Raw genomic sequence first — 27,858 nt, forward strand, 5'->3', positions numbered from 1 at the left:
TCAGTGCCGCGAGCGCCATGTCGCCGAGCGACGCAAGCGCACCATGTCCAGCATCCGCGCAGCCACGGTACGACCATCTCCTTTGAAAAAATATCTTTCTCTCTTATCTGAATTTTTAAATTTAGTAACTGTAAATTTAGTTAAGAAATTATTACTGTCACTAACATAGTTTTTTAAGTTTTATTGTAAGTACTAACATTTTATGAGCCATGAGCTCGAAATCTTCGTTGACCGATCCCAAATTTCAAGGGATCAGCTAGATGTACAGACGAGTGATAAAATTAATACATATATTTTTACTCACTCACTTTCGCGTCGATCTTTAATTTAGTTTAATTTTTTTTATAAAATGTTTAACAGAGTTTTTTTAAGTGGCTTTTTTGGATCAACAAGTGAATAAATATCTCCACCTGTGACAAAATGCGATCTCTCTTATGGTGATGCTGGTGCTATCTTCAGTTGTAATAATGTTCACAGTTTCATTGTGTAGTAGGTAGGAGCAGAATGAACGAAATTAACAGTGTATTTTATTGAAAGGTGCGCGTGTTTATAGCTTGGCTAATGATTGGTTAATTACCCATTAATTAGAGTATCAGGTGACACCTCGTCCGTCATTCACAACACATGATCGCAGTTTTTTTTTAAGTTATCTTTTACATCTTTAATATATTTGTAGGTATTTTACCACGCTCAAGAGGATAATTAAGGGATTGCTTCAGGATTACAAAACGACGGGGTCAGACCATAGTTATATAATGCAGTGGCCATTTTGGCAATTTCTCGTATGATTTAGAGTTCCCGAAATATCAAAGCATATGGGTTTTCATGGAACTCGTGGAAGTATAGATATAGGCTACCCGACCTTTTTTTGTTAACATAGTTAGAAAAAGACGGGCAGTCTATCTCGCCGCGAGATACAGTCGCGCCAATCATGTGCTAGGCCAACTGCAAGTTTAACTAATACTATTTTGCTCGCTACAGCGACCTGAGTTAAAAAAACTCTTCTAATTCAGGTCGAGTAATGCGAGCGCGGGCGCGGACCCGCCCGGCGAGTCGGAGCTGGAGCGCGCGCTGGATTCGCTGGGCGCGTTCGGGCTTTACCAGCGCTACACTGTCACGCTGTGGTCGCTGTCCGGCGTGCTGGCAGCTATGTACTCGCTCAACTACGTGTTCGTGGCGGACGCCGTGCCCTTCCGGTAACTATTAGAACCCTGTCTAACATTGTTGGCGGGTCCAACTCGCTGTGGACGCAGGTACTCGCTGAACTACGTAGTTCGTGGCGGATGTGAAACTAGCACCCTCGAGGCCGGTCCTGTGGTCTCGCTGTCGCTGTTCGGTGTGCTGACCCCTTGTACTCGCTCAACTACGTGTTCGTCGCCGACGCCGTGGTAACATATATTAGCGCCCGCAAGCAGGAAGCGGCAGCAGCAAAAGCATAAGAGATGTGTAAACGCCGTACGTATCACCAAAATATTCGCAGATCAATTACCGTCAACAGTATCTGCATACTAAATTAAGGTTTGGTGCCAAAGAAATATTTAAAATAGTACATAAAGTTAAGTTAGTTAGTAAAGTTTAGTTAAGTTAGTTAGTTAGTGACTTGATAAACGCCAATAATAGCTTCCCATTGCGATGGTGCCCACAAAACACTCCCACTCATTTGAAAAGAACACGAAATTTCGTGTTTGACCATTTAGAGCGATCCTCGATTGCCGGCTACTGAGTTTTCCACGAATACCTAGACTAGAGTATAGTCGGCAGTAACCATTGCTGTTTCCTCTGAAAAACGTAAGTATAACTAATAGATTGTAAATCGGTCATCATAGCCAGTAATTAACTAATTACCAGCAAGCAATATTCTGCCTGTAGGATCTTCACCTCGCGTGGGTTAACCCTTGTTATCAGATCAACAATAATATAACTCATTTACAATTAATTTGCCATATCCACCAGCCAGACATGCTAATTATGATAATATATACCTACTTATGATTGCATGGCGCTTTCATAGCGAAGAAATCGAAAATATTTGGAATCAACTGGAGGACATGTAGTTGTAGGTAGGGTAAGTAAATAATATATTTATAATATAAGCGTTCCGCCTACGCCTACATAGCAGTTAACTTATTTTTGTTATATTTTACTACTGCTTTGTTCACTTATGGTTTGTTTACTACAGGAGTGATTAGTTTCGCATTCCGAAAGTTATTGTTGTTCATCGGTGATGTAATTTTCACAAACAACTAACATTTCATGCTGAAACAATCATATCTACTCGTATTGGAGTAAGTATGAATGCATTTTGTTTTAATACGAAACAAACGCCATATTAGGTAGTTTCAATTGTTGTGAAGACTGCACGCTTGTTGTTATCGCAAATATCATGGAGATCATAATTTTTATCTTAAAGATCGGATCGACAGAGCGGACAGAGGTGAACCATTACAGCGATTGATCATACACTATCTTGATCTTACGGAAATTGCCTAATAATACAAATCTCCAGACAAAAAATAGAAAACTTAGCTTTTAAATGCATACATTTATACATAAATGTAATGGTATCATACCTAACTAACTATCTAGTATTAAGTTTGTAAAGTGAAGCGAGGACGAATTTATCGTTGATACGGCAACAACCAAGCGGGTCTTTTCGCATAGGTATAGATAGATGTCCGTTTATCTGCCTGGGTTTCCACCTTTTAGTTAGAGACTTGCCACTACAAAGTAAGCTAAAAGTTGGTCTGAACGCATTAATGAATATGTCGATTTAACTTTACAAATATGTATTGTTTAACTGAAGACTTCACATAAAACTTTACGGGCCTGACTTATATACCTAGTTAAATTATGTTTTATCCCTTCCTTACAAATACATAAGTCAAAATGACAGATAAAGACAAACGACCTCCGAGACCACGGGGACAACGCCGTCCTCGAAACGTCGGGGGTAAATTTAAAACTTATTTTACGCGATTAAGTCCCGTCGTTGCGAATAATAATGAGTAAAAATCGTGAAAGTTTAAATCAGTGTAAAGACAAACGATTCATAGCTAATTCAGGCCAGTTCATGAATAACGCCATTAGACTGTTGTTTTATCACAGCTGCCTGGTCCCAGAATGCGAGACCGACGGTCTGTCGGAGCTGGCACCGGAGCTGCTCCCTCTAGACTCCTGCGTTCGCTTCCGCCCCCTCAACGAGACCGTCTCCTCCTGTCTCCGTGAGGACTACCATGAGACGGACACCGTCGCCTGCTCCGCCTTCCTTTATGATAACCAGGACACGACCTTCGCTGAGGTTAGTAACACCGTTCCCGGTGATCTAATGATCTCTCTAATAACGCATCAATCTCCCATCCATTCTGCTTACGCTAGACCTGCAAAGACAACGACGCGATGACTTGGTAAATACAAACGCAGAGTAGTCAGTAGACAATCAACTTATCGACGGCAAAGATAGATATAACTCCTGTTACTCTATGTCGACGGCGACGAATATGTAAATTTCAAGCAGCAACCATGTTTTTCAGTCAGCAACTTGCTGGTCTCTTCTTAGCACCGCTCGTTCTATGGCAGTGTAGCAGCAACCCTACCTATATCGTGAGTACACAAATACATGTAAGTCTTTTCTATCAATCCATTGCTGGACATTCCCATTTTCCCATGTCACGGCACTGAACTTGATCTTCAGCTAGGCATCTTTACCTCACCATGTGACAGGGCGTCATGCACTGTTTGTGACTGCGACACAAACTTTGTGTCGACACGCCGTCTCCACTCAACCACCATCTACCCCAAGGCCATCGGCTTCCAGTTTGATAATTCGCAGTTATGTCAGTAATTTCAAAATTTAAACAGCCCTAATGGTATTGTCTTCGGTTACCGCGATAGTTACTCATGAAATAAAACTATGAAAACGGATTATATCGCGTATATTCACCCGCGTGTCACCCGTTGACCACGAACGCTGTAAAGAGTTCGAAACGTCGGTATGTATTATAAATTCAATATACGCGATATAATCCGTTTTCATAGTTTTATTTCATGAGCCCTAATGGTGTTTAAATGAATGATTGTTTGTTACGCAGTTCGACCTGGCGTGCCGCGAGTGGATGCGCACGCTGGTGGGCTCGGTGCGCAACTCCGCGCTGCCCGTCGCGCTGCTGCTGACCGGCTACCTGTCCGACTCGTGAGTACGTCCATTCATCTGTTCAGTAGTGCAACGGAATTAGTGGATAATATGATAAGCAATCGTTGCAGTAGAACTAGCAGCACTTTTAGCGCAGATATATTTTTCATTCAAAGTTCCCTGACTTGACTGATGCACTAAATTTCTGTGATTTTGCTTTTCTAATAAAAATGACCTTCATTACAAAAATATTTAGCGGTTTATATAGTTTAAGTAATGAAGAGAACCGTGAGCATACCACAGCATTTCGTCTTAGGGATTGGAATTGAGGAGAGAAAAAGGCAGATGCAATTTTTATATTGATCTATAATATAAGATGCAATTTTTATATGGATCTAAGATATATTATCTGGTCCTCTCGTGGGATTGGGATTCCGACTGCGATTACTTGCATACTCCAATGTAAGTAATCGTAAGTCACACACTTCAGGGCTACTCCAAATGTCTTAACCTCTCACGAACTGTTTATAGATACGGGCGTCGCACGGCGTTCTGCCTGTTCGGCGCCTGCGCCGGTGTCCTCGGTCTGGTGAAGGCCTTCTCCTACAACTACGTCATGTATGTCGTCATGGAGTGGTTCGAGGCGGCGTTGGGCTACGGGTTCAACTCTGCCGCCTACGTCATGGGTACGTCTGACTGTCTGTCTGTCTGCTGAAACTCGTAAACTGTAGCTGCGTTATGGAAATGCCTTGTTACACTCAGCAGAGTCACCTGCTCCATCACACATCAATGGGAGCCATGACGATGATGAACCTCGTCTCGTGGAAGACCATAAATTAAGCAATTGCTATTACAAAACTTTCGACCAAAACCAACCATAGAGGAAAGGAAACCTTCCTCAAAACAATGAGTAAACATATTGGTAATAGAAGAAAATCATTTTATATTTTACTGTACATATATGGTGCTACTTCACCGCCCTAGTGCGGTAATTAGCACAAATAGCACAATACATGCCTATAGTTTGTTGAAAATTTAAAGGGCCATAATATGTACTGTAAGAATACACGTGCGAAAAGGTAATTTGCAACAAGTGGCGATAAATTGAAACACGACCGAAGGGAGTGTTTTAAATCGACACGAGTTCCTACTTTTCACACCTGTGTACTATTACGTTTTTCATAAGAGGTGCCTATAGATAAGTGTCAGATAATTTCATTTGCATACGTAGGGACATATATACAGGATTAAATACCGATTATGAATGTTATGGATTACGATATGATAATCGTATTATCTACTCGTGGGTACTAATCAGCCTTCTTTTAGGTACTAATTTTTTATTTTTAAGTACTTACCTACGTAAGAGAAAAGAGAAGAAAAAGAGCAGTAAAACTGCTCTTTTATGGTAGTCATAACTTAACCCTTTAACGGTCCAGATTATAAGAAATCCTCAATTCAAGCCTCATTGCTACTATTGCTAGTCATAAAAAAACTGTTTTAGAAAAACGTTATAATAGGACGTTGTCAGTTTTAGTACTTATTATTATTATTATTTGTATCTCCTTGGATATCACGGGCCTATGCATCCCGGTCTTTTGATAGGCTTGCGTGGGGATATAGATCCAACACGTAGAGGCCCCTTGGAGAGCTTTAATGTCATGTAGAACGCCTGCTGGAACCTGTTCACAGGCGCAACAATAGACACCCATGAACCGGTCGCAGCAGGCTTCGGGACTATCGTAGAAAAAGTGAACAGTATACCGGTCTATGGATTGAAGTTTGGCTGGACAATGAGACTGGGCTATTATAAAGAAGTCCGGACACCTGCCATAACAATGTTAAAACACGTTATAGAGGCAGGTGGTGACTTGCCGCTGACTAGATGGGCCCCTAAAACTGCCGTCGTGAAGACGACCAGGAGCAACACCGGTGTGAGCGGCTCAGGGGTGTCGAGAGGTGTGCGCCGCTTTCTACCCAGTGGCTGTCACCAGCCACTGTGCCAACTCGCGTCTTATGCATCTTTCACTTCCACCCCTGGAGCATGAAGCTTATTATTATTATTATTACGAGCCTATTGTGTCCCACTGCTGGGCAAAGGCCTCCCCCCTCTTCTTCCACTCCTTTTCTTCTTTTAGTACTTACTACTTACTTACTTACTTACTTAGTACTTACTCCGTACAAAACTTTCTTCATGGAGCACTTATTGAATCACTTTTTAATTATAACTAATATCAAATATATTTTTGTTCCCCATAAAACAACAACAACAAATAACAACAAAACAACAACAAATTATTTATTGAAAAAAGTATTGTACAGAGGTTCATCTTAAAGACTAAGAGTTGTTAGTAGGGGAAAGTGGTTTACGAATGCCTGAACTAGGAGTTCCTGTGTTTCAGGCAGCGAAGGACAAAATTAATCAATTTTTAATTATTCACTTAATTATAAATTAATAGTAGTACTTACACAATAGAAGTCTTATCGCCTTAACAAAATGGGTCTTAAGTATTAAATTTCAAAGTACACAATCATGTTACGACTATTAGTAGGTTCTCTGTATCATCGTACGTCATATTTTGAAGGGCGCGTCGTAGAGTATTCTTACAACAAGCATAGCTAAGTGGGTATAGGTCTAGTTTTACATTTAACCTGTTGTACAAAAATGGGCCCAAGAAGACAAAAAATCTAGATGAAAATACGTGTTTCCTTTGAACGGTTTGAATACCTATTATATCTTTGCGCCTTTTGTTTCTGTATTCAGGGTTGAAAGGAATTCTGGCGTGCTGCTTTAGTGTTGTGCTTAATATATATAATTGACGAACAGTTAGTACTTCCCATGATTTATATAGGAGGTCAGTAGGGTATAAAAATGGGCGGGAAGTAGCTACCTTTAGTACCGCTCTCTGGGCTCTTTCTAGGGTTAGTAGGGTAGTTTTAGCTGTGCCACCCCAGGAACAAATGCAGTAGGTTAGTATTGATTGACATAGTGCAAAGTATACTTGCTTAATTAAATTTAGATCAGCAATCGAACGAAGTTTTTTGAATACAAATATTAACTTTGGGACTCTATTGCATAATGATTCAATGTGATTTTTGAAAGTGAGGGTTTCGTCAATCAAGACTCCCAAATACTTAATTTTGTCAGTAATAGCTAGAGATGGGCATGAACAGGGATTATTCGATTTTTCCTTACAGTTATGTGCGTAAAGTTTGAGGTTATGTGCGACCGGATCTGTTTTCTGCATGGAAAAACTTATTAAATTCGTTTTGTCAGAGTTCAGTGTTAGTAGATGACGTTTTAGCCAGTCAGTTACAACATTAAATCCGCGTTGTGCGAACTCGTAGACCTCGTTTGTTGACTTTGCGGAAAAAAGTAGGGCAGTGTCATCTGCGTAGGAAATGATTTTGCCACTATCTATTTTTAGATTGCATAGGTCATTAATATAAATTAAAAATAAGGTCGAATAAAAGGTTAATCATAAGACATATGGGATGTTCCAGTGGTGGAGTTGGCTCGTCCGTCGCTTCGCACGGCGTTCGCAGCGGCGACGGGCGTGGCGTACGGCGTGGGCGGCGTGCTGCTGGCGCTGGCGTCGCGGCGCGTAGCGTACTGGCGCCATCTGCTGCTCGCCATCCACGCGCCGGCGCTGTTACTGCCGCTCTACTGGCTGTTGGGGGACGAGAGCGCGAGGTGGCTGCATGCGAGGGGGCACCGTGATAGAGCGGAGGCCGTTATACGGAAGGCAGCCAGGTGGAACAAGGTAGGTGCTTCTGCTGCATGCAGGGTTATCATGACATTGTACAGAAAGTGACTAGGTGGAAGAAGCTACTGTCTTTGGTCTGCTTGGAGATGTGGGCTGGTTGCGTATCATGTCATCCTGTCATGATTGAGATTGGATCCGTAAGATATTTAGGTAGGTAACAGAGTTTAGCAAAAAATTCTCTTAGTTTAGTAATGAACCTGAACAATACGGGAAATAGTAAGTCGTTTTCATCAAGGTTTAAGATTGCGAGCTTTTATAGACAACCTCTATCAAAATAAATCAGCCTTTCTCCTTTAAATAGACGCGCTAATGAAGCAGTTTTACTTTCAAAACATATTTTATTTCGAATACTATGTACACTGTCTTGCCTTCCAGGTGACTCTGGATGAGAGCCTTATGAGCGAGGTGGCCAAAGAGAACATCACAGAAGTGAAGAAGTCAGCAGGAAACCCGTGGCTGGCGCTGCTGCGGTCCCGCGTGCTGCTCGCTCGCTTCGGTGTCTGTTGCTGGTGCTGGATCGCTACTGCCTTCGTGTACTACGGTCTTACCATCAACTCCGTGAACCTAGCAGGGGATAAGGTAAGGACAGGAGCGTATTGTTTGCATTCTGACTATATCTGTCTCACTTTAACTTGCTTTAACTGTATAGGCTACTCGCGTCTGGACGAGAGCTTTAGGTAGGGCTACTTTGTGGCACTTGCTTTCTTTATTATCGCCAGCCATGGTACTTTCCGATGATCTTAGCGAATTTACAATCATAGCACTACTACTACTACTAAGAGCACTAGGAGATGAAGGAGAGAAATGGGAATGAATATTGTAATTGTTCAGCACGTGAACTTCGCGTTGAACATGGCGATGGAGATCGTGGCGTCACTGTTTCTGGTGATGGTGCTGGAGCGATTCGGCCGCAAGTGGAGCATCTTCGTGGCTTTCCTCGTGTGCGGTGTCGTCTGTGTCACGCCTTTTTTCGTCTGTAAGTAATGTTATTATTGCTTACATATCAGGTTTTCCAGTAACAATTGTTTCAATACATGATACTAATACATGGTATCGGGTGTGGCAATGACAGATGCTTATATATACTTAAGTACATTATATATGATTATATCGATAATTCCTATATTATTACAAATTAGGTTTTCTAACTATAAGGCAAATGAATAAAATTGTATCTATTCATTTGTCTTGTAGGAAATCTTCTACTGTAATAACATTTGTGTGTTAGAAACGACTTGAACTGTTTCATAAACATATTTTCATTTTCGGTATGTTTAATGTGAAGAGGTAGATTGTTAGTATTTTGCTGCAGTATAGTATGGACCCTTTTTGAATAGTTGCATATTATATTCCGGCAGAACAAATGTAAATATGTGGGAATCGTTTATTTTTATACAAAAATGCACAGCTCGTGAATGTGAATGTAAAATACACCTTGTTCAAAAAAGTGAGGCCTGCAACTTCCACGTGGAGGGAAGTACCTACTGATACCCCACATAATTATTTATTACCGTCATTGATATTTACACAGCGATCGTTTTCCGTTGCAGTCAACGTTATCCTTGATCCAGAAACAATGAGGCGACTAAAAATATAAATAAGTTACACATTCGAGACAATGTTCGAGAATGTCAACTCTTCTTCTTCTTCGAACAAATTGAACAATAAATGTGCGAATTCTTAAATAAGTTTTACGTTTCATCAGCTCACGCGGGCACCGGCTTGGGGCTGTTCATGGTGGGCAAGCTGACGATTACGTTCGCGTTCAACGCGCTGTACGTGTTCACGGCGGAGCTGTTTCCCACAGCCACACGCTCTTCGGCGTTGGCTGCGTGTTCCCTGGTCGGCCGGCTAGGCTCCGTGCTGGCGCCACAGACGCCGCTACTGGTGAGACAAGCTGTTCACGTTCGTGTTTAATGAGCTATACGTGTTCACGGCGGAGATGTTCCCCACTGCGACTCACTCCTCAGCGTTGGCTGCGTGTTCCCTGGTCGGGAGACTAGGCTCCGTGCTGGCGTCATACGCCGCTGCTGGTAAATTCTCACTCCCATTCCACAACCTATTTGTAGATTAAAATTCCCAGTACATAGTTCCGAGTTTGTATTTAATATTTTTGACCGTTTAATTACACTTTACACTTCATCCTAAATTACTTAAAATTGAGTCATACTTGCATGTTTTATTGCAGCTATCGGTAAGTGATTTCATTTTGCCCTTTCGTACTGATCCTTTTCCTCGTTGTTGAAAGGTATAAATCTATATAAGGTGCTACTTTGAACAATACAAGAAATACAAAACATCCAAATGCACCTTATAACTTATAACATGCACAAAGTCCCCGCCACCTCTGCCTGTCTGTAAGTCTGTATGTTCGCGATAAATTCAAAAACTACTACAAGGATTTTCATGCGGCTTTCACCTATCAATAGAGTGATTCTGGAGGAAGGTTTAGGTGTATAATTTGTTAAGGTTCTACCCTTGCGAAGCCGGGGCGGGGCGGGGCGGGTCGCTAGTAATTAATAAAGGATGACAAACGGAACGGTCCGGGTTCTAAGGCGTACGATACTTCGTTTTCTATGACGGGTGATAGGTAATCACGTGATGCTTCCTATACAAAACGAGGGGTCGCGTACCTCGGCCCGGAGCCCCGGGCCCGGATCGTTCTAGCGTGATCATCCATAAGTCTTTCACTTTTCCGGAACGTATTTTCCGTGGTCTCGCAGAGCAAGTACATCCAAGCGCTCCTCTACGGCGTGTGCTCGTTGCTGGCGGCGCTGGCGTTGCTGGCGACGCCGGAGACGCGGCGCGCGCGCCTGCCGGCCGCCGTGGCCGCCGCCGAGCGCCTGCGCGCGCCGCCGCCGCCCGCGCCGCCGCCGCCGCCGCCGCCGCAGCCCCGAGTGCTCACCGCCGACACGTGACACCTAGTGACGTTACGTCACGAATACTCACTACGCAGCGACGGCACACCCCTGTCCCCTGGGCGCCTAGCCGAGGTGACAATCGTTGGTAGATTAATTTTCGTTTTGTGTCTGTCGAAACAATTAGCCTCATGCCTCATGCATGAAGTTTATATTTGAACGAAATATGTTTTATTCGGATGTTTGTTACCGTTATATCATGTTACAAATGCATTTCCGTTTTTAAATGACCATTTAATTACTTAAAATTATAAATAAAAAGTACAAAAATTTGCCCGCGAAAAGCTAGCGAGTGAAACGCTCGAAACGCCACGTGACGTCACGCGTTCGACAGATTAGTGTCATTAGTAGCAAACGTCAGTTGGACCGCCCAACGTGTGACGTCATCACGCTCTGTCGAATTCGCGCCAAAAATTATGAGCGTTTCAACCGCTTAAAAATTTTCAACATTTTAAATATTTTTTAATAAAATAATGTTAAGGTTTACAAAAGTATTTTTATCATTTCCGGTGTTCCAACGATATAAATTATGAATCCAAAAATAAAAATAAATTCATGCATGGAGCTAATTGGAAAAATGTATCGAAAAGCCACGTGTCTATTTCGAGACATTATTTAAGATTTAAGTTTCTATTGGCTTTTTCCATCGACGCATATTGGCTACGTCCCGTTAAACGAAAGCAAGAATATGCTGAATATGTAAAAGCATGCATCATCCACTGTATCCACTGAGTAGACCAACAACGAGCAAGCGGGTATGTTTTGTACAAATCATATCCTTTTTTATTTGCCGTATCATATTCATTTCTAAACCAAGTACTTAAAATTTACTTCATTGTTAGTATGGCAAAAGCTGTGATAAATGTAATAATTACTTATTAAATTAACATACAATGTACTTAGTGTAAGTACTTAACTGTCATATGATGTTTGTGGGTATGCAGCGGATTTTCATTTGTAAGGGGTACGAATGCAAATCCGCTGCATACCTACATATATAATATGACACTTACTATAAGTAGTTGACGACCGGTCTGGCCTAGTGGGTAGTGACCCTGCCTGTGAAGCCGATGGTCCTGGGTTCGAATCCCGGTAAGGGCATTTATTTGTGTGATGAGCACAGATATTTGTTCCTGAGTCATGGGTGTTTTCTATATATTTAAGTATTTATATATTATATATATCGTTGTCTGAGTACCCATAACACAAGCCACCTTGGGCTTACCGTGGGTCTTAGTCAATCTTTGTAAGAATGTCCTATAATATTTATTATTATATTATTTATTTATTAAGTAGTATTCAACTAGAATTATTATCCATTTTTGCATGTGTTATTTAAAAAATTTAAAAGCACGATTTTGTTATTCAGGGTTTCTTTGCTCAAGTAAAACAAATTAAATATTTTAGTAGTACTCTTTATTGTAAATCTTCCTATCCTCTTTATTTTTTAATCTGGTTCTATTGTAAATATATAATTTAAAATAAAAATATTATTTACTTCTAGGCGATAAAAAATCATAACAAAATATTCGTTGTTTTATTTATCCGACTTTCGCACGCATACTCGAGTCCAACGGCGTATTCAGATTTTTCGAAAATAAAAAAATAGTTTTTTATCAGTACATCCCTTTAGCACCAACATGAGTGCTGCTGAGACTGACTGAAATTGGTATAATATTTTTCATATTTAAAATATGCCTCTAAGGTCGTGATTAAGGTGTACATTTGCGATAGAATCGTAAAAAGATGAGCTCTACATATGACTCTACACTTTACATTCAAAGGTACAGAACTAACTACCACCAGAATTTAGTTTAGCATCAGGGGTACTGACAATCACAATCCCGAGATATGAGTGCGAATATAAAGTAAATTAAAGATATATCAGGTACCTAATCATACACAGGTACTTCATCGGTTATCAGTATCAATTTACCGGCCATCAACTATTTAATTTATTACTGTAATACAAGTAACAATATACTTTTTCTAGTAAAACACGCCAACACCTCTACACCTGTTCTTGATATATTAAGCGCAATAGAACGAGAACATTTTGTACAGAAACAATGTCCAAGTATACCCATTCTATTACTAAGACTACACTCTAAAATCATAACACTTGATATTTGTTGTTGACAAATAATTTACAGTCTCACATATGTACCATTATTATATAAAATAGGTACTTACGTACGTACGTACATAGGTACGTATACGATTTACTACAGTATCACATGTGGTTCCTAATGGTGATAAGTTTAGTCATTTCGTACCTACCTACACTTAATTATACGTAGTTATATGTACTAGGTACCTCCTGAAGTTGAACCGAGAGCAAACTGCGGCAATAGACGCACTATAAACATTATACCTAGATACCCTGCCTCTCCTAACTAGGTCAATTTCGAAAGAAGACATATTTATGATTAGGTTCTTGTAAAACCTACTGTACAAATATTAAACATCTGTTGGCACGTTAGTATAGTATTATATAATCTGTGGCACGTTAATATTTATTATGAACACTTTTCCACTGCCTACTCGTTTTTTGAGCAACGAATACTTTGTCGACAAATGCCGAATACATAATCGTCATTATTTTATCAAACATTCATATTTTCCTGGTCGGTAAGCTGCTAACAAACACATTTGTATATAATCAATTTACCATATAATCACTTTACACCAATGAGGATATAATAAGATAGAGCGGTACTGTCATAGTAAATTTTGTAACCACTGTAAATTCACTGCCATCTATCGACATACTTTAAAATTAAAAATGAAGATTTAAAAAAATACGTTAAAATGTATTTAAATATGGATAAATTATTTTTTTATTTGCATTAATTATTTTTATATGATTTTGACCCATGTTCTTTCACTGGTATGCGTTAAAATTATAAATAACAAACGAAACAGTCAACGCCCTCTATACGAGTGTAGGCCAAAACTAGTGGCGCCATCTGATCGAGAGTCAAATTTTCGTGATTTTCGAGGCACGTTTTTTCCTTAGACTGTATCCATCTATTACGGAGTTATATCTATCTTTGCTTTACACTAATGAGTGCTGCCCTCTACCGTTCATGCTCGCTAGCTCCCTTGGATATTGAAGGTTCTGCCATCTTGTGGGCTAAATGAAAACTTGGCATTTACACTTAACGCCAATAAATAGGAGAGTAATATATATATATATATCTTAGGAGGGTGCAGCCTCCTAAATGCACGCTCCCTATCGTAACGATACTCTTTTATTTATATATCAATATAATATATTATATCAAAGGAATTGGAAAGAGACTTCCGCTAATATTATTAGTCACAAGTTATTATGCAATCGGCCCCTGGTATCCCTTCTAAAAGCGGCGTGCAGCCGCGCGTCGGTGTCACGACTCCGGATCCTTGTTGCCGTTGAGCGGCTGGAGCGGCTGGAGCGGCAGCGAGGGCGGCGACGGCGGCCGGAGCCGGTCGTAGAGCACGCGGAGCCCCGCGAGCGTGGCGAGGGTGAGGGAGGCGGTGGCGCCGAAGGCCGCGTCGGGCCCGTGCCGCGCGTACAGCAGCGCCACGCACGCCGGCCCCAGCGCGCGCGCCACGCACCCCGCGCCCGTCAGCACGCCCTGCCACACGCCCTGCCCGAATGGAAGAGGGACTTTAGGCGAGCGTTTAAAACTCATTTAGACGGTGCGAATCGTGATTCATTAGCAGAGCTAGACGAAGGAAGCTTTTACGGTTACCGATCTGTGGCTAATAAGCTATAGTTCTGTCATAAAACATACTATACTACATACAGCTCTGAAAACCGAAACAAACATAATATATAAAGTATGTAGTCGTACTCGGACTCAAAATATGAATGATTTTTCCGTTACCTGCGGTCTGGGCCCCAGCACCTTGGAGAATATCGTCTGTATGAGCGTCACGCCCAGCGGGTACCCGATCGACACCGCCGTGTATCCCAGCAGGAACTGCGGCACGGTGAGCGCGCGCGAGGTCGCGCACCAGGGCTGGCGCGGCGCCGGGCAGCCGCCGCCCGCCTCCGCGCTGTCGGGCGGCGCCAGCGGCGGCGGGCCCGGGCCCCAGGGGATGCACAGCACCGAGGCCAGGCCCACGAGGAGGAAGCCGCCCCAGAGCAGTACCGCCCTGGATAAGTACGTAGATCATAAGTGAAACTCGGAGCTCGGAGCATATCAAACACCGAGGGGATCTCCCGATTCACTGATCCACCAACAGTAAACTCCTCTTGATTATATTGTCTGGCGATTGCCCGACAATACGGAATATTTAAAAAAGGGTCGTCAAGATTCAATAGGAACTACTGACTGCAAGTGTCTCTTATTGGTTGGTGATTGTGACTTCGTTTCAAAATTTCCAAAAAGTTGCCTTAGCAAGGTCACCTTTATGAAAGTGCCTTTGTACAAAAAGTATATGCACACACGCAGCACTTACGCATCGGTCTCCGGTTGACGCCGATTGCTGCTTAATTTTTTACGTTCTACAGAAATTTTGCTGCTTTTCCATATCAAGAGGAGGCCAAACCTTCTGGAAGAGTTTAGTGAGCGGCGTTATGAGCACGAACGTGGCGCACGCCATGCGACACCGCCTCGCCAACATGAGCGCGCCCATATACTCGTACTTGAGCGCCTGCGCCTTGGACCACGCGAACTGGTCCATGGTGACCGGGGTTAGTCTCGAGTAATACTGCAATACTTACCGCTCCTGGAAGAGTTTAGTCAACGGGGTGATAAGCGCGAACGTGGCGCACGCTAACACCGCTCCCGCCGACATGAGCGCGCCCATGTACTTGAGCGCCTGCGCCTTGGACCACGCGAACTGGTCCATGGTCAGCGGCGTGGCGAGGGTCTCGAGCAGCACAAAGCTGAAGTTAAGCACGAAAAACGCGAACACCAGCGTCCAGCTGCTTACGCGGTCCGGACGCAGCGCCTTCAGCGCCTCCGCCTCTGAAATCACCAAGTAGAAACTTTATTTGGTTTGAAGGTACCGGTTTGGCAGACTGTTTATAAGCTATTATGAGAAAATACTAATAGTTAATACTAATTAGTTTTCACTAATGACTTCAAATCCAATCTGTTTGCAATCATCAACTGCATTCTAAAAGCATTTTGCATTTTAAAAGCTAACCCGAGAAAAACTTGTAAAAATGGACAATTCTCTAATCGAATCCCTTCCCATAAGCCAACATAACCTGTCACCGCCATCTTCCTCTCCATGAAGCGATTAGATAGTAACAGCGCTAAGTTTAGGCGCTCCGAGCGCAGCATTAAACCACGGCCGGAGTGTACATGTATGTAGAAACACTCACCAGATCCCTTCCCATGAGCCAGCATGGCTTCTCTCGCCGCTATCTTCCTCTCCTTGAAGCTACACGGCAGTAACAGCGCTAGATTCAACGCTCCGAGCGCAGCGTTCAGCCACGCCGGCGCAGTATACATATCGAGGCGCGGGCGAAGGTCGAGCTCGCCGACCGGCGCGTACGGCGCGCCCGAACCCAAAGGCGCCGCCGCCGCCTGCAGCGCCGGGCCCACCACGAAACCTAGTACCTGGAACGTCAAATACTATTATTATTATTTTATTTCTCATGCTCTAAAATTTGGGTTTAAATGGATTTGTTACACAATTTCCATTCTGATTTAACTCCCCATTCCATAAATAACGATACTTTTGCCTAAATTGTTAATTAATTAAAATTAAAATTCATTTATTTCGAGTAACAGGGACTCATAATTACAATAATATCATATTACAATTTAAAAATATATTATAATTGAAAGTTACCCACAAGAAATACAATAAAAAATTATATTTACTCATGCTTTTAAAAACGAAGTAGATGCCGTTTTTGCGAATATAACATCCGTAAACAAACATAAAGCCTAGATATCAGGTAATTCAGGTACATAGGTATAGACTGACCCACCTGTGCTAGAGAAACGGCAGCCACAGCGCGAGTTCTCTCCGACACCGTGGTCGCCGCTGACAGATAGGCGCGCGCCACCGCGATACTTGCTGAAACACACAGAGGGCTACACTGTCAGTGTGAACAACAGGGAGTCCATCATGCTTGACTGTATCTGTGGTAGTATACCCATGGAGTTTATACTCTTCTTATCGCTTATGCAACTTGCAACATTGCCAACAATCAAAAAGCTACGTAGACAAAGCCATTATTATATAGATTGTGTATTAATAAGTATGTTAGATTGATGGAATCTGCAACTTTGTTAGCTTTGTACAATTATGTGTTAACTTGTTGCTATTGGTGGGAACCTATAATTGGCTTTTTGTTATTTACTTATATAACTATTGTATAATTGATAGCTGTTGGTTCTCCGAAAAATAAATAAATAAATAAATAATGAATTAAAGATTGGCATCTAGTTACGATAGACTTGTTGACTTATGCAATGCTTATGCTTGTATAATTGATAGCTGTTGGTTCTCCGAAAAATAAATAAATAAATAAATAATGAATTAAAGATTGGCATCTAGTTACGATAGACTTGTTGACTTATGCAATATTAATAATATTATAATTACCTACACTTACACTACCTACAGAAACGGAAGTTTCTAACCCAAAACGAGTTTCTATTGACGAAGTTCGAAAACGTTTGGCGATCTTCTTATTATGTAACTATGATTTAATTTTTAAATAAAACATGAATATGCTGATTACGATAGAGAACTGGTAATGTTAATACATCGATCCCAGCATGGTAGAATGAACTGGCGATACCAACATGACCCTAGCCATTGGACCCCTTAACTAGACTTGCGTTGTCTCGCGCGACTCCATATGTTAAGCGGTGGTTAAGCGCAACTTTAAGTATGCAGTCTTGTGCAACAACGCAAGGGTAAACACTAATACTAATAGAGCGGCACTAAGAAAGATTTTTGGCGGACACATATTATACCTACAGCGATGGAAGCCTTCGACTAAGGAGCATGGTGTGCCAACGAAAAACCTTGACGTCGCGCTTTCAACTCTCGGCTTGAGGTAGATAGAAGCTTACCAGAGCTGACGCCGACGAGCAGCCTTGCCGCGAGCATGACGGCCGCGGCGCGCGGGCGCGCGGCGTGCAGCTGCGCGTACAGCGCCTGGCTCAGCACGAACAGCGCGAGCGCGGCGCGCAGCGGCGCCCGCACGCCGCGAGCGTTGGCCCACAGCCCCAGCAGCGGAGACGCCAGCAGCTGCCCCAGCGGCGCCGCGCCCACCGCCAGCCCCAGCACCTCCTTCGACGCGCCCGGCTCAAGCTGAAACGCAATAAGCGATCGTTCAAAATTGTTCTTTCGTAATAGACCGCGGGCCAGGCGAAAATTTCGTCAGTCATCGCCTCCCGGTTGATACTACGTCACATGAGTTAATCTATTATAAATACATATAACACCAATCACTGGGCGCTATTCGTGTAGCCAAAGATGAACGTGTTAGGGATAAGTAGGAGACCCCACTTCCCAGAACTGAAGCGAGTGAAAGGGTACATAAACGATTCGAGCCCAAAACCCCAACACATGATAAAAATAAAGAAGAAAGAGAAAAGTTTTATAAGACGCGCTGAAATTTTGTGAACGAGGAGCCAAATTATTCATGGTGTCCTCTTTATTTGACGTAAATCTGACGCTGAATGCCATTCCTGACAAAGAATGTAGGAATCATGGACGTCATACATCAATACTTAGTACTCAGGCTGGCACTGAATGGGACTTATGGGACCATAGTTGGTCGGACTCCAACTGTCTTCGTCTCGCCGTGACTCATGTTGTTAATGCTTCCTCCATACTGTGATGGGACGAAAGTTATTGTGTTGTGGATCTTTTCTAATCATCATCATTAAAGAGGATATACTTATAGAATATATAAATCTTTGAAACTAATTAACTACTTACAGTACTGTCCGCACGCCAATTCCGTGCATTCGGAGGTCGAGGAAGTGGGGGGGTGTGCGCCGCGCCTGTACGTACGTACAAAATGACACCACTCGGTCATGACGCCCAACATTCCTAACATTCCTGAGCCGTGCGCGGACAGTACCTACTAACAACTGTGCTTGTCGTTTTCTAAATCGCAAGCACTACATATAGAGCCTACCTATATGTAATTAGTTAGGAAAACTTCGTTAAACGAGACCTACACGCATCTGCAAAGAAATTCAAACGTTTTAAAGTTTCAAAATATGCTTGCGCTAGTCTGGCGACTCTGGCGTGGATCTGCAGACTACTTTGTATACCTACATACCTATTTAAGTGTACCCTCTGGTTGGAAATGGGCTCTGCCCATATAATATAAAACCTAGACATGATCTCTCAGGGCTCTCCAATCTTAACATCAAGTTCACCTTGAGGTGAGGCGGCCGGTGAGGGCCGCCCGCAGCCCGTCCACAACTCTCAACGACATGCCCTACCGATACCGTCCTCTGACGCACGACAACCGGTCGCATGCATGTGTCAGTCGCCTTGTTTCTAATTTCCTATTGTTCGTGTTCGCAACTCCGCGGGCTAAAGTGCGGGTCAAGGTCTTGTGTTTATAAATAAATGATATCAATAAGTAGGTAAACAGTTACATACAAGAAACATTAATCAGTGAATACGAAGCTACAACTAAGTATAATTATAATTCCCAAACTACAAGACGAGCGTCTCCGCGCTGACAAGATTACCTACCTTAATTTAGTAATTATTCATAATGAGATTAATTACAGTCACGTTTGCATATAACGATTTAAGTATTTACGAAACAACAGGACACACTTACACGACGACTTGTATAGGTACAGTACAGCGCGGCCTGTATTGACTGCAATCATATCGGTCATGCACGGCGAAGTGTGCAATAAGTAGTAGATTATTAACCAAGGGATGAAAGGCACTTATTTCTGTCGAGGTAGTTTATATAATAATAGTCCGTGAGTCCGTGACTGAAATGCTGCCGTTCGTTCGCCCGAGTTAAACACTACTTTTTATTTCGAATACGAGAAAAGTAAAATACATGTGTATTAAAAAAACCGGTCAAGAGCGAGTTCGTAAGTTCGTATAACTCGCGCACCGAGGGTTCCGTACAGTTGGTTTCTGTGAAGGTCGCAGTTCTAACCTAACCTAACCCAGTTTTCTAGTAGCAGTATATACGTTTCAGTAGAGGTAGTCTATAATCATATAACAGAATTAAGGAAAAAACACGACCCGCGCGATTGCGTAACCTAGCGAACCTTCCGACATTTGAAGTTGAAAAAACAAACAATGTATACGGGAAAAGAGTGTGGAAGTACATCTTACAGAGTACCTTGAATAGATTTTCAGAAGAATTATTAACACTTATAGGTATATAGGTAGAAGGACGAACGAGTAAACAAGCAAGAAATATTATTAAAAAATACTTAATTTAAATAAGAGGCCAGTCTACCGAAATAGCTTAATTTAATATATGACCTATGTACCTAGAAAAAAATTATATGTATAAATATTTAATATAAGATAAGACTCCTTAATTAAAAAAATCTTTTAAATTTAAGATTAGTAGTTAAGTTTATTATAATTATGTGTTTTTTTATAGAAATAAACAGTAATTTTTGTTTTTTTTTTAGTAACAGTTCGTTTTTGTGAAGGTCGCAGTTCTAACCTAACCCAACTCACTTTTCTAGTAGTAGGTTTCTGTAAAGGTCGCAATTCTAACCTAACCCAAAACCCAACCCACTTTTCTAGTAGCAGTAGGTTTCTGTAAAGGTCGCAATTCTAACCTAACCCAACCCACTTTTCTAGTAGCAGTAGGTTTCTGTAAAGGTCGCAATTCTAACCTAACCCAACCCACTTTTCTAGTAGCAGTAGGTTTCTGTAAAGGTCGCAATTCTAACCTAACCCAACCCACTCTTCTAGTAGCAGTTGGTGTCAAATAAGTGCCTGATCATTGAATGAAATGCACGCACACGATTGGCTGCTCGTGTCACGTGGACTGACTCCGCTCCGCCTGCAACTCTGCCGATTTTTCAAATCAAACGTAACCCACCTTATTATATCAGATTACCATTCCTTTAATATGCATACGTTTCGATTAAACTGCTTAGAGACATGTTTTTTTTACCAACCAATGTTTAAATCTTGCTGACCAAATAATAATTTTGCAGCTCAACTATTTATAAGCAGATCGATATTGGTTATAATGTTGACCGTTTGTAAATTATTTGCTGAACAAGAGTCTCGATTATTATTTATCGCCAGCCAAATTTTTGTATGCTGACCAAATGATTTAATGGCTATGTTTTTTTGCTGATCAGTTTTAAAAACAGATGATCATTTAATTACTTTCCATAAAAAAAATATCTGACACGACTTGTAGAGCCAAAAGAACGATATACTCGCATTTTTGCGACTTTGTTGTGCAACATAATTATATCCTTAACTAAGGATTAACGTAACTCTTCTTTATTTTACCTATTATTTAAGGAGCGTTAATTTTTTTTAAATAGGTAATTAGGTACAGCAGGTTCCATCCAGCACGTTAGCGAGAAACCATCTTATTTTATCAGATGTTTACTATTGTTTTCAGGATTTTGTAGTTCTAAGATAATAACATTGGCCTTCCTGATAGCGTTAACGAGGATAATTAAAGAAATAAAGAATCCATTTGATAACCGGGCAACATTTTACCTCATCGCTTAACTCAGTTACTGTTTGATGACATTCTCATATGTACCTCGGGAAAAGGCACCGACTTCAAACGTATCAGTAGCTAGCGCATATAAAACGGGATCCTTTTTGAAGTCGGTTTTATTTTTATTTTAAAGATAAATTTTCCACCCAGTCCACCCAGAGGACCAAGAGTAATAGAAAAAGCTATAGCTTGTATACTCGTAGAGTCGTAGAGCTGCAAACAAAGAGTAAGGTTGGGTTAATTACTTAATTGTTCGCGATTATGTTTATGTATTGTGAAGTCATCGATTAGACTTTGCCCTCTCTCTCAGGCTGACTCACAGGAGGAAGAACTTTACCCGAGAGCACAGCACAGCCTGCCGCGTATTATTTACGCAACGAACAGTGATTTTGCAATGTTGTGTGATATCGCATGTTACGGCGAATTACTGGAGAATAAATTACCGCCACAGCCCGAGCGTGACGGCACATTATCACCGACAAAACGACGAGCACAGCACTGCACGCTATGGTATCCTGGATCACGTAACTATTGTATCTTTAATGGCTATATCGCTATCAAATCCCTTTCTTTATCAGCTCCTTCACAAGTGCACATGAGTGGTTCGAAGCAAACCATCCTAATGATACTCTATACAGTGATCAGGTTTTACGTTGTTTGATAGATTAAGGGATATTAGGAGATAAGCAATAGGTTTAAGGATTAAAACACAATTTTGTACGAAGCGGTTATCGCGATATCCACAGACCTACGGAGTTAAAGACAGTCAACTTGTTTTTGCTACAATTAATTGTAAAATGTACAGAATAATTTATATCCTGATAAACTGAGTATTTATTGCAGTATTAATGGGGACAAAGGTATTCAATCGAGACGAAGGTTTTAAGATCTCATCCACATGGAACCCAGTCATTAGTAAGTGTAAGTGAAAACAAATATCGAAAGTTGAAAAATCGAATATTGTGAGTGTTGTGTGTCGACCCGGTAACATCCCTAGTGCGCAAAACGTTCAAGTTAATAAACAAGACCAAGTGCGGGTAGTTCGAAAAACTCGCGCGCCTAGAAGATTTTGATGTCAACTTTAGCCAGTCTTCTCCGAGACCACGGGGACAACGCTGTCCTCGAAACGTCGGAGGTAAATTTAAAACTTATTTTACGCGATTAAGTCCCGTCGTTGTGAATAATAATGACAAAGGTATTATTCTAAACATTCAAAGCCTAGTTTACAATTTACATTTTTATGAATTGACACAAAAGTAACACGACTTAGGAATGACGTATGAAAATAAATAAGGGCTTTCAGTCCACATCAGTTTTACGTCCAGAGTGTTGCGCATTCTGGTGGCATGGTATTCCCGGCTATTTTCGTCCACATTCACGGATTTCCCGCGATTATCTACGGTCTCTACGGACCAGAGGGCCTACCTCGAACCACGCTCGACGTGTTGCCTCTCTGTCGCACTTGTAAATTCGTACGTAAGTGTGACAGGGAGGCAACACGCCGAACGTGGTTCGCGATAAGACCTTTGATACCAGATATGATGAACTATAAAATCAATACAAAATGTTTGCCATGATTTACGTCAAAAATGTGACAGTTACGTAGGAAGTGGTGCCCTCATTTATTTTCTACAATTCTTGTCGGACTTTTCAGCAAATTTTTTCCAACACCCTAATGCTCACAAAAATGCATATTTAATTTTGTTCATATCCATTCGGATGGGGTGTTCATGGGGATGGAGGTAATTAGCTCCATGATTGAATTTATTTTTATTTTTGGATTCATAATTTATATCGTTGGAACACCGGAAATGATAAAAATACTTTTGTAAACCTTAACATTATTTTATTAAAAAATATTTAAAATGTTGAAAATTTATGAGCGGTTGAAACGTTCATAATTTTTGGCGCGAATTCGACAGAGCGTGATGACGTCACACGTTGGGCGGCCCAACTGACGTTTGCTACTAATGACACTAATCTGTCGAACGCGTGACGTCACGTGGCGTTTCGAGCGTTTCGCTCACTAGCTTTTCGCGGGCAAATTTTTGTATTTTTAATTTATAATTTTAAGTAATTAAATGGTAATTTAAAAACGGAAATGCATTTGTAACATGATATAACGGTGACAAACATCCGAATAAAACATATTTCGTTCAAATATAAACTTCATGCATGAGGCTAATTGTCCAAGGTGAGTTCATAAAGCGACATTTTACCTAGGAAATGTATATTTCAACTTTCCAACCTACGAGTAGCTACAGCTACGAGTAATAGATACGAGGATTATGTATTTATGTGGTATTATGGTTGGAAATAGAACAAATGTTTGTTCTGCTATCAACTCGCAGCGGCAAGAGTTCCTCCACCTTTAGAGACAGAAATAATATGGAATTTCCACATATAGATTTCTGGCCATCCGTTTATGCTTTCTTACAGAATAGATGTATATAGGTCTACCAAAAAAGTGGCTTATTAACTGCAGATATTGATCCCCAGATAACAAAAAATCCTCGCAGGAATAAAATCTACAGTCTGATCGCGAAATTTGTTTCTGTGTATTCATCGACATCCCCGTAGACGAACCTAAAATAAGATATACCCAAGACACTAAGAGCATCTGCCTCATGAATATGGCGTACTTATTTTAATACCTACTCTTTCCCCTTGACTATCTGGCAATTTACTTGAGAGTAAACTGTTGTATTTCGTGAAATAATCCATTTTGAATTAAAGTTCCAATAAGAAAGTGAGATCGCGATTTACCCGCGTAGCGCATTGATAGGACTGTGCTGTGCCATGTTGGTGACAGTGGTACAACTACATACACAGGTAGACAGCGTGTTGTTGTTATGGACCGCGAGCCAGGCGCAAATTTCGTCAGTCATCGCCTCCCGGGCGAAAACTCGTATAGCGGTTAACGGCTATGTATGATGAACCCCCGTGAACGTGAGCTGCCGCTCCGTTGGTGGGTTGAGGAATGGCAGCTACCGAAACGAGTAACACGGTCTTTCCACCGCGATACGGCCGGCTGACGATTTGTTTTATTAACAATAGCATCTAAACTATCATCTGACAAAGTATCAAACGGGAGGCGATGACGCCGATGACTGAAAATAATTTTCTTTTTTACTTGTTCATGTGACCAGCTGACGGTCTTTCCACAGCGATACAATCGGCTGACGATTTTGTTTACTCACAATAGCATCTAAACTATCATCTGACAAAGTATCAAACGGAAGGCGATGACAAAAATTTTTTTATAGACTTTTGTTGCTGCCATTTCTCAACCCACCAACGGAGCGGCAGCTGACGTTCACGAGGGTTCATCATACATAGCCGTTAACTACTATACGAGTTTTCGCCCGGGAGGCGATTGGTCATGGAAATCTGTTCCTGGCCCGCGGTCTATTATAGTTTGTTATTAATCGTTACATAAGGTGACTGGGCGAGCGTGCGGTCGCGAGTTCGTCGGCCGCTCGTGAAAGTCACTGCCACAACACTGCCAGATGCACCGCAGAATAGATACAAGGACGCGAACGTGGAGTGCTCACCGCAGTAAACAAAGACTTGATTAACCCGCAGAACTCTTTTTATCTGCAATTGTGGTTGTACCATAAAATTAACTGGTAAGCACTAAGCAGCAAGATTCACTGGTTTATTTACTATTTTGTTGAACGAAGCTGTATGAAACATGCTTATCGTGCATATTAATGTCTATTAATGTCTAGGTAACAAGGTAGGAAAATACATAAAGTCAGAAGTGAACGCATAAGAAACAAAACGAAAATCACAGATGCACTAAAATATGCACTTAAAATAAAATGGCGATGGGCCGGCCATGTAGCAAGATACACAGATGAACGGTGGACAAAAGAAGCGACTCTATGGAAAGGTCCCGACGTAAAAAGAATGGCAGGACGACCACAAAAGCGATGGAGCGACGACATAGTAGCCACGGCCGGTCTAGGATGGCTAAATAAGGCAAAAAACAGAGACGAGTGGAACAAATTGGAGGAGGCCTTTACCCAATAAAGTGGGGTTTCTATCAACTTTTAGTTTTAAATACATAAACATAAAAATAAGTAAAATAATTATACTAACCGAGTAAAATAAGTTTTAAAAAGTAAACATATATATATTAATTAAAATAAATTAACAATATTAAGTGTTACCAAGTTTGTAAGTAGTTGATAAGAAAATAAAAAGGCTTTTTATTTATTTATTATTATAATGTCTAGGTAAGTATATATTTTTCTGAGGCATAATATAATGTACTTACTCGTACTTTTGTGACTTCGCTACTTGGCTGGGCCAGGATTTTTTCGTCGTAACAGGTAACAGTCATTTGAAAATTGTGTTACTCGTCACTGTCACGATTTTGCAGGATAGGGTTCAGTAGGGACAGGATTCTTCCAAGGGTGTGCAAGAGGACAACGGATAATTTATCGGATTAGGTCATTGTATGTCAACGATGAATTTACTTTAAAGTTAAAAGGTAGCTCCGACATGGCATGCCATGCCATGCTACATACATTCTAGCCTCTAGCACTTGCCTCACATAAACACTCACTCGGTGGACTTGTTGTACAAAGTAGTTACACAAGTCTTTCAAATTCTGAGTGTCATTAAGGGATTGTCCAATTTGTCCATTTGACAGCAACGAAACGACCAAGCCGTACTGTACGTTTGACCAAGATGTTGGCTTTATACAGTTAGAGCTAATAAAGTTAGGACTTACAGAGTAAAAGTCTTGGTACCTACTACGGGATCTGATAGCTTTTGAGTGTAAATGTTTTTGGTGGGATCCGTGGGATTGATAAGACTAATACCGTTTGAGAAATGGGCCCCAGCTGTCCAACTAAACAAGAACAGTCGGAACTCTGGCAAAGATGATGCTCAGGTGCAAGTCATTGAAATAAACCCGTGTCCAGTCTCGTTTTGTGTTAGTTAAAACTGGAGCTGATAAACCTGTAGCGGACTTAACCTATGTGTCGTCTAAAGTGTTGGATGAATACCTTGTCGAGGTAAGGCCAGACTCCGGTGAGCACTATACTGAAGCCCAGCGACATCTGGAACATGGTGAAGTAGATGACGTAGACGCTGCGCCAGCGCTCACGGCGCTCCTGCTCCGACTCCAGCTCCGGGGCGTTTAGCGCCGCCGGGGACTCCGGCATCGGCTCGGCGGCCTCCAGCCGCTGGCGCTCCGCCGCCGTCCCGTCCTCCACCTCCTCCTTCTTATTAGATAAACTCCTCTTTAACCACTCCATGTTCCAAGTCAATTCACGATGTAAACACTATCACTTTCTATGAATGAACGACTGAACGTCCTGTGTCACCGCGCACAGCTGATTGCGTTTACGCGCGGCGCGGCGGGCGGGGAGCGGGCCGGCATGTCGGGATAGGGGTGCGTGCTGCGTGCCACAACGCGAACAAAGAACGTAAACAAAGAAGTGTCGCGGGCTCCGTCCGTGGCGCACCGTACGGTCAATGTGGTTGCGCCCGCGCTCGCCTGCCGACTGCCCTGCGCTCGCGACGCATACTTGGCACTCCGCCGTCCCTCCCGCGGCCCGCGACAGACTCGACAGATAGCGACAACTATAAAATATATTCAAAATGTTTCACTGAATTGGTAAACAATACCAATTGCCTTTAACGATGCATTGTTTCGTTAAACATTTGTCTGATAAGTATGTATTTGGGTGGTAGAGCCCTAGATAATAACCGCTCCAGTAGGAAGTAATAACAAACTAACTAAGTAGTCGTTGGTAAACTTGGTAATCACATTTGAACTTACACTAACTAGGTAGGTACACTACAATCAACGTCCCAAATAGAATCACCGCCGACTTTTCTGCTCCTCAAGCTATGCTAACTAATAAACAGGAAACTGCAGATGGGAATACACCAAATAAATAATTTATTGGTGTCGGAGGCCAAGATCCACTTCGGGTCGTTGCGCCCTTGCGCCACAGTAGTAAGTACGTAATCTTTTAAAACAAAAGATATTTATAATACGTTGTTTTAAAGCAGTCGAAGGTGTGACTTTGAATTAACTTTTGATTGTTTAGCCTCTGTGTTTTACGAGGGTTGTTTGAATAATAATATTGCAAATGTATTTATTTTATTTCTCCACGTAATCCCCCCGAAGTTCTACGCACTTGTCCCAACGAATCTGCAACTTCTCTATGCCTTCACGGAAGTACGTCTCTTCAAGGGCCTCGAAATACGCATTGACCTCCCGTATATAACCTCCTCATTGGACTTCAATTTTGGGAAGTAATTAGAGATCAACAGTTTTTAAAACTTATATGCAAAAAAATAGCCATTAAATCATTTGGTCAGCATACAAAAATTTGGCTGGCAATAAATAAAAATCGA

General features: G+C 41.7%; 2 protein-coding genes across 2 annotated transcripts; one reads left to right on the top strand and one right to left on the bottom strand.

The window, feature by feature from the left end:
- LOC134745059 (organic cation transporter protein-like) lies at positions 1-10,814 on the top strand. Its single transcript, XM_063679036.1, has 10 exons — positions 1-67; positions 1,014-1,196; positions 3,106-3,298; positions 4,089-4,189; positions 4,661-4,815; positions 7,634-7,893; positions 8,272-8,475; positions 8,728-8,872; positions 9,602-9,783; positions 10,620-10,814. The coding sequence occupies exons 1-10, from the start codon at positions 18-20 to the stop codon at positions 10,812-10,814; spliced, it is 1,668 nt and encodes a 555-aa protein (XP_063535106.1). The 5' UTR covers positions 1-17.
- A 1,410-nt stretch (positions 10,815-12,224) lies between these two features.
- On the bottom strand, positions 12,225-27,026 carry LOC134745060 (major facilitator superfamily domain-containing protein 8). The gene is made up of 7 exons (XM_063679037.1): positions 26,496-27,026; positions 17,849-18,089; positions 16,753-16,841; positions 16,138-16,375; positions 15,529-15,775; positions 14,687-14,957; positions 12,225-14,446 (listed from the first exon to the last, which is right to left on the bottom strand). The coding sequence occupies exons 1-7, from the start codon at positions 26,745-26,747 to the stop codon at positions 14,204-14,206; spliced, it is 1,581 nt and encodes a 526-aa protein (XP_063535107.1). The 5' UTR covers positions 26,748-27,026; the 3' UTR covers positions 12,225-14,203.
- Between the last annotated feature and the right edge of the window lie 832 nt (positions 27,027-27,858).

This window comes from Cydia strobilella, chromosome 10, assembly GCF_947568885.1.
Source record: "Cydia strobilella chromosome 10, ilCydStro3.1, whole genome shotgun sequence".
In the NCBI taxonomy this organism is placed as follows: domain Eukaryota; kingdom Metazoa; phylum Arthropoda; class Insecta; order Lepidoptera; family Tortricidae; genus Cydia; species Cydia strobilella.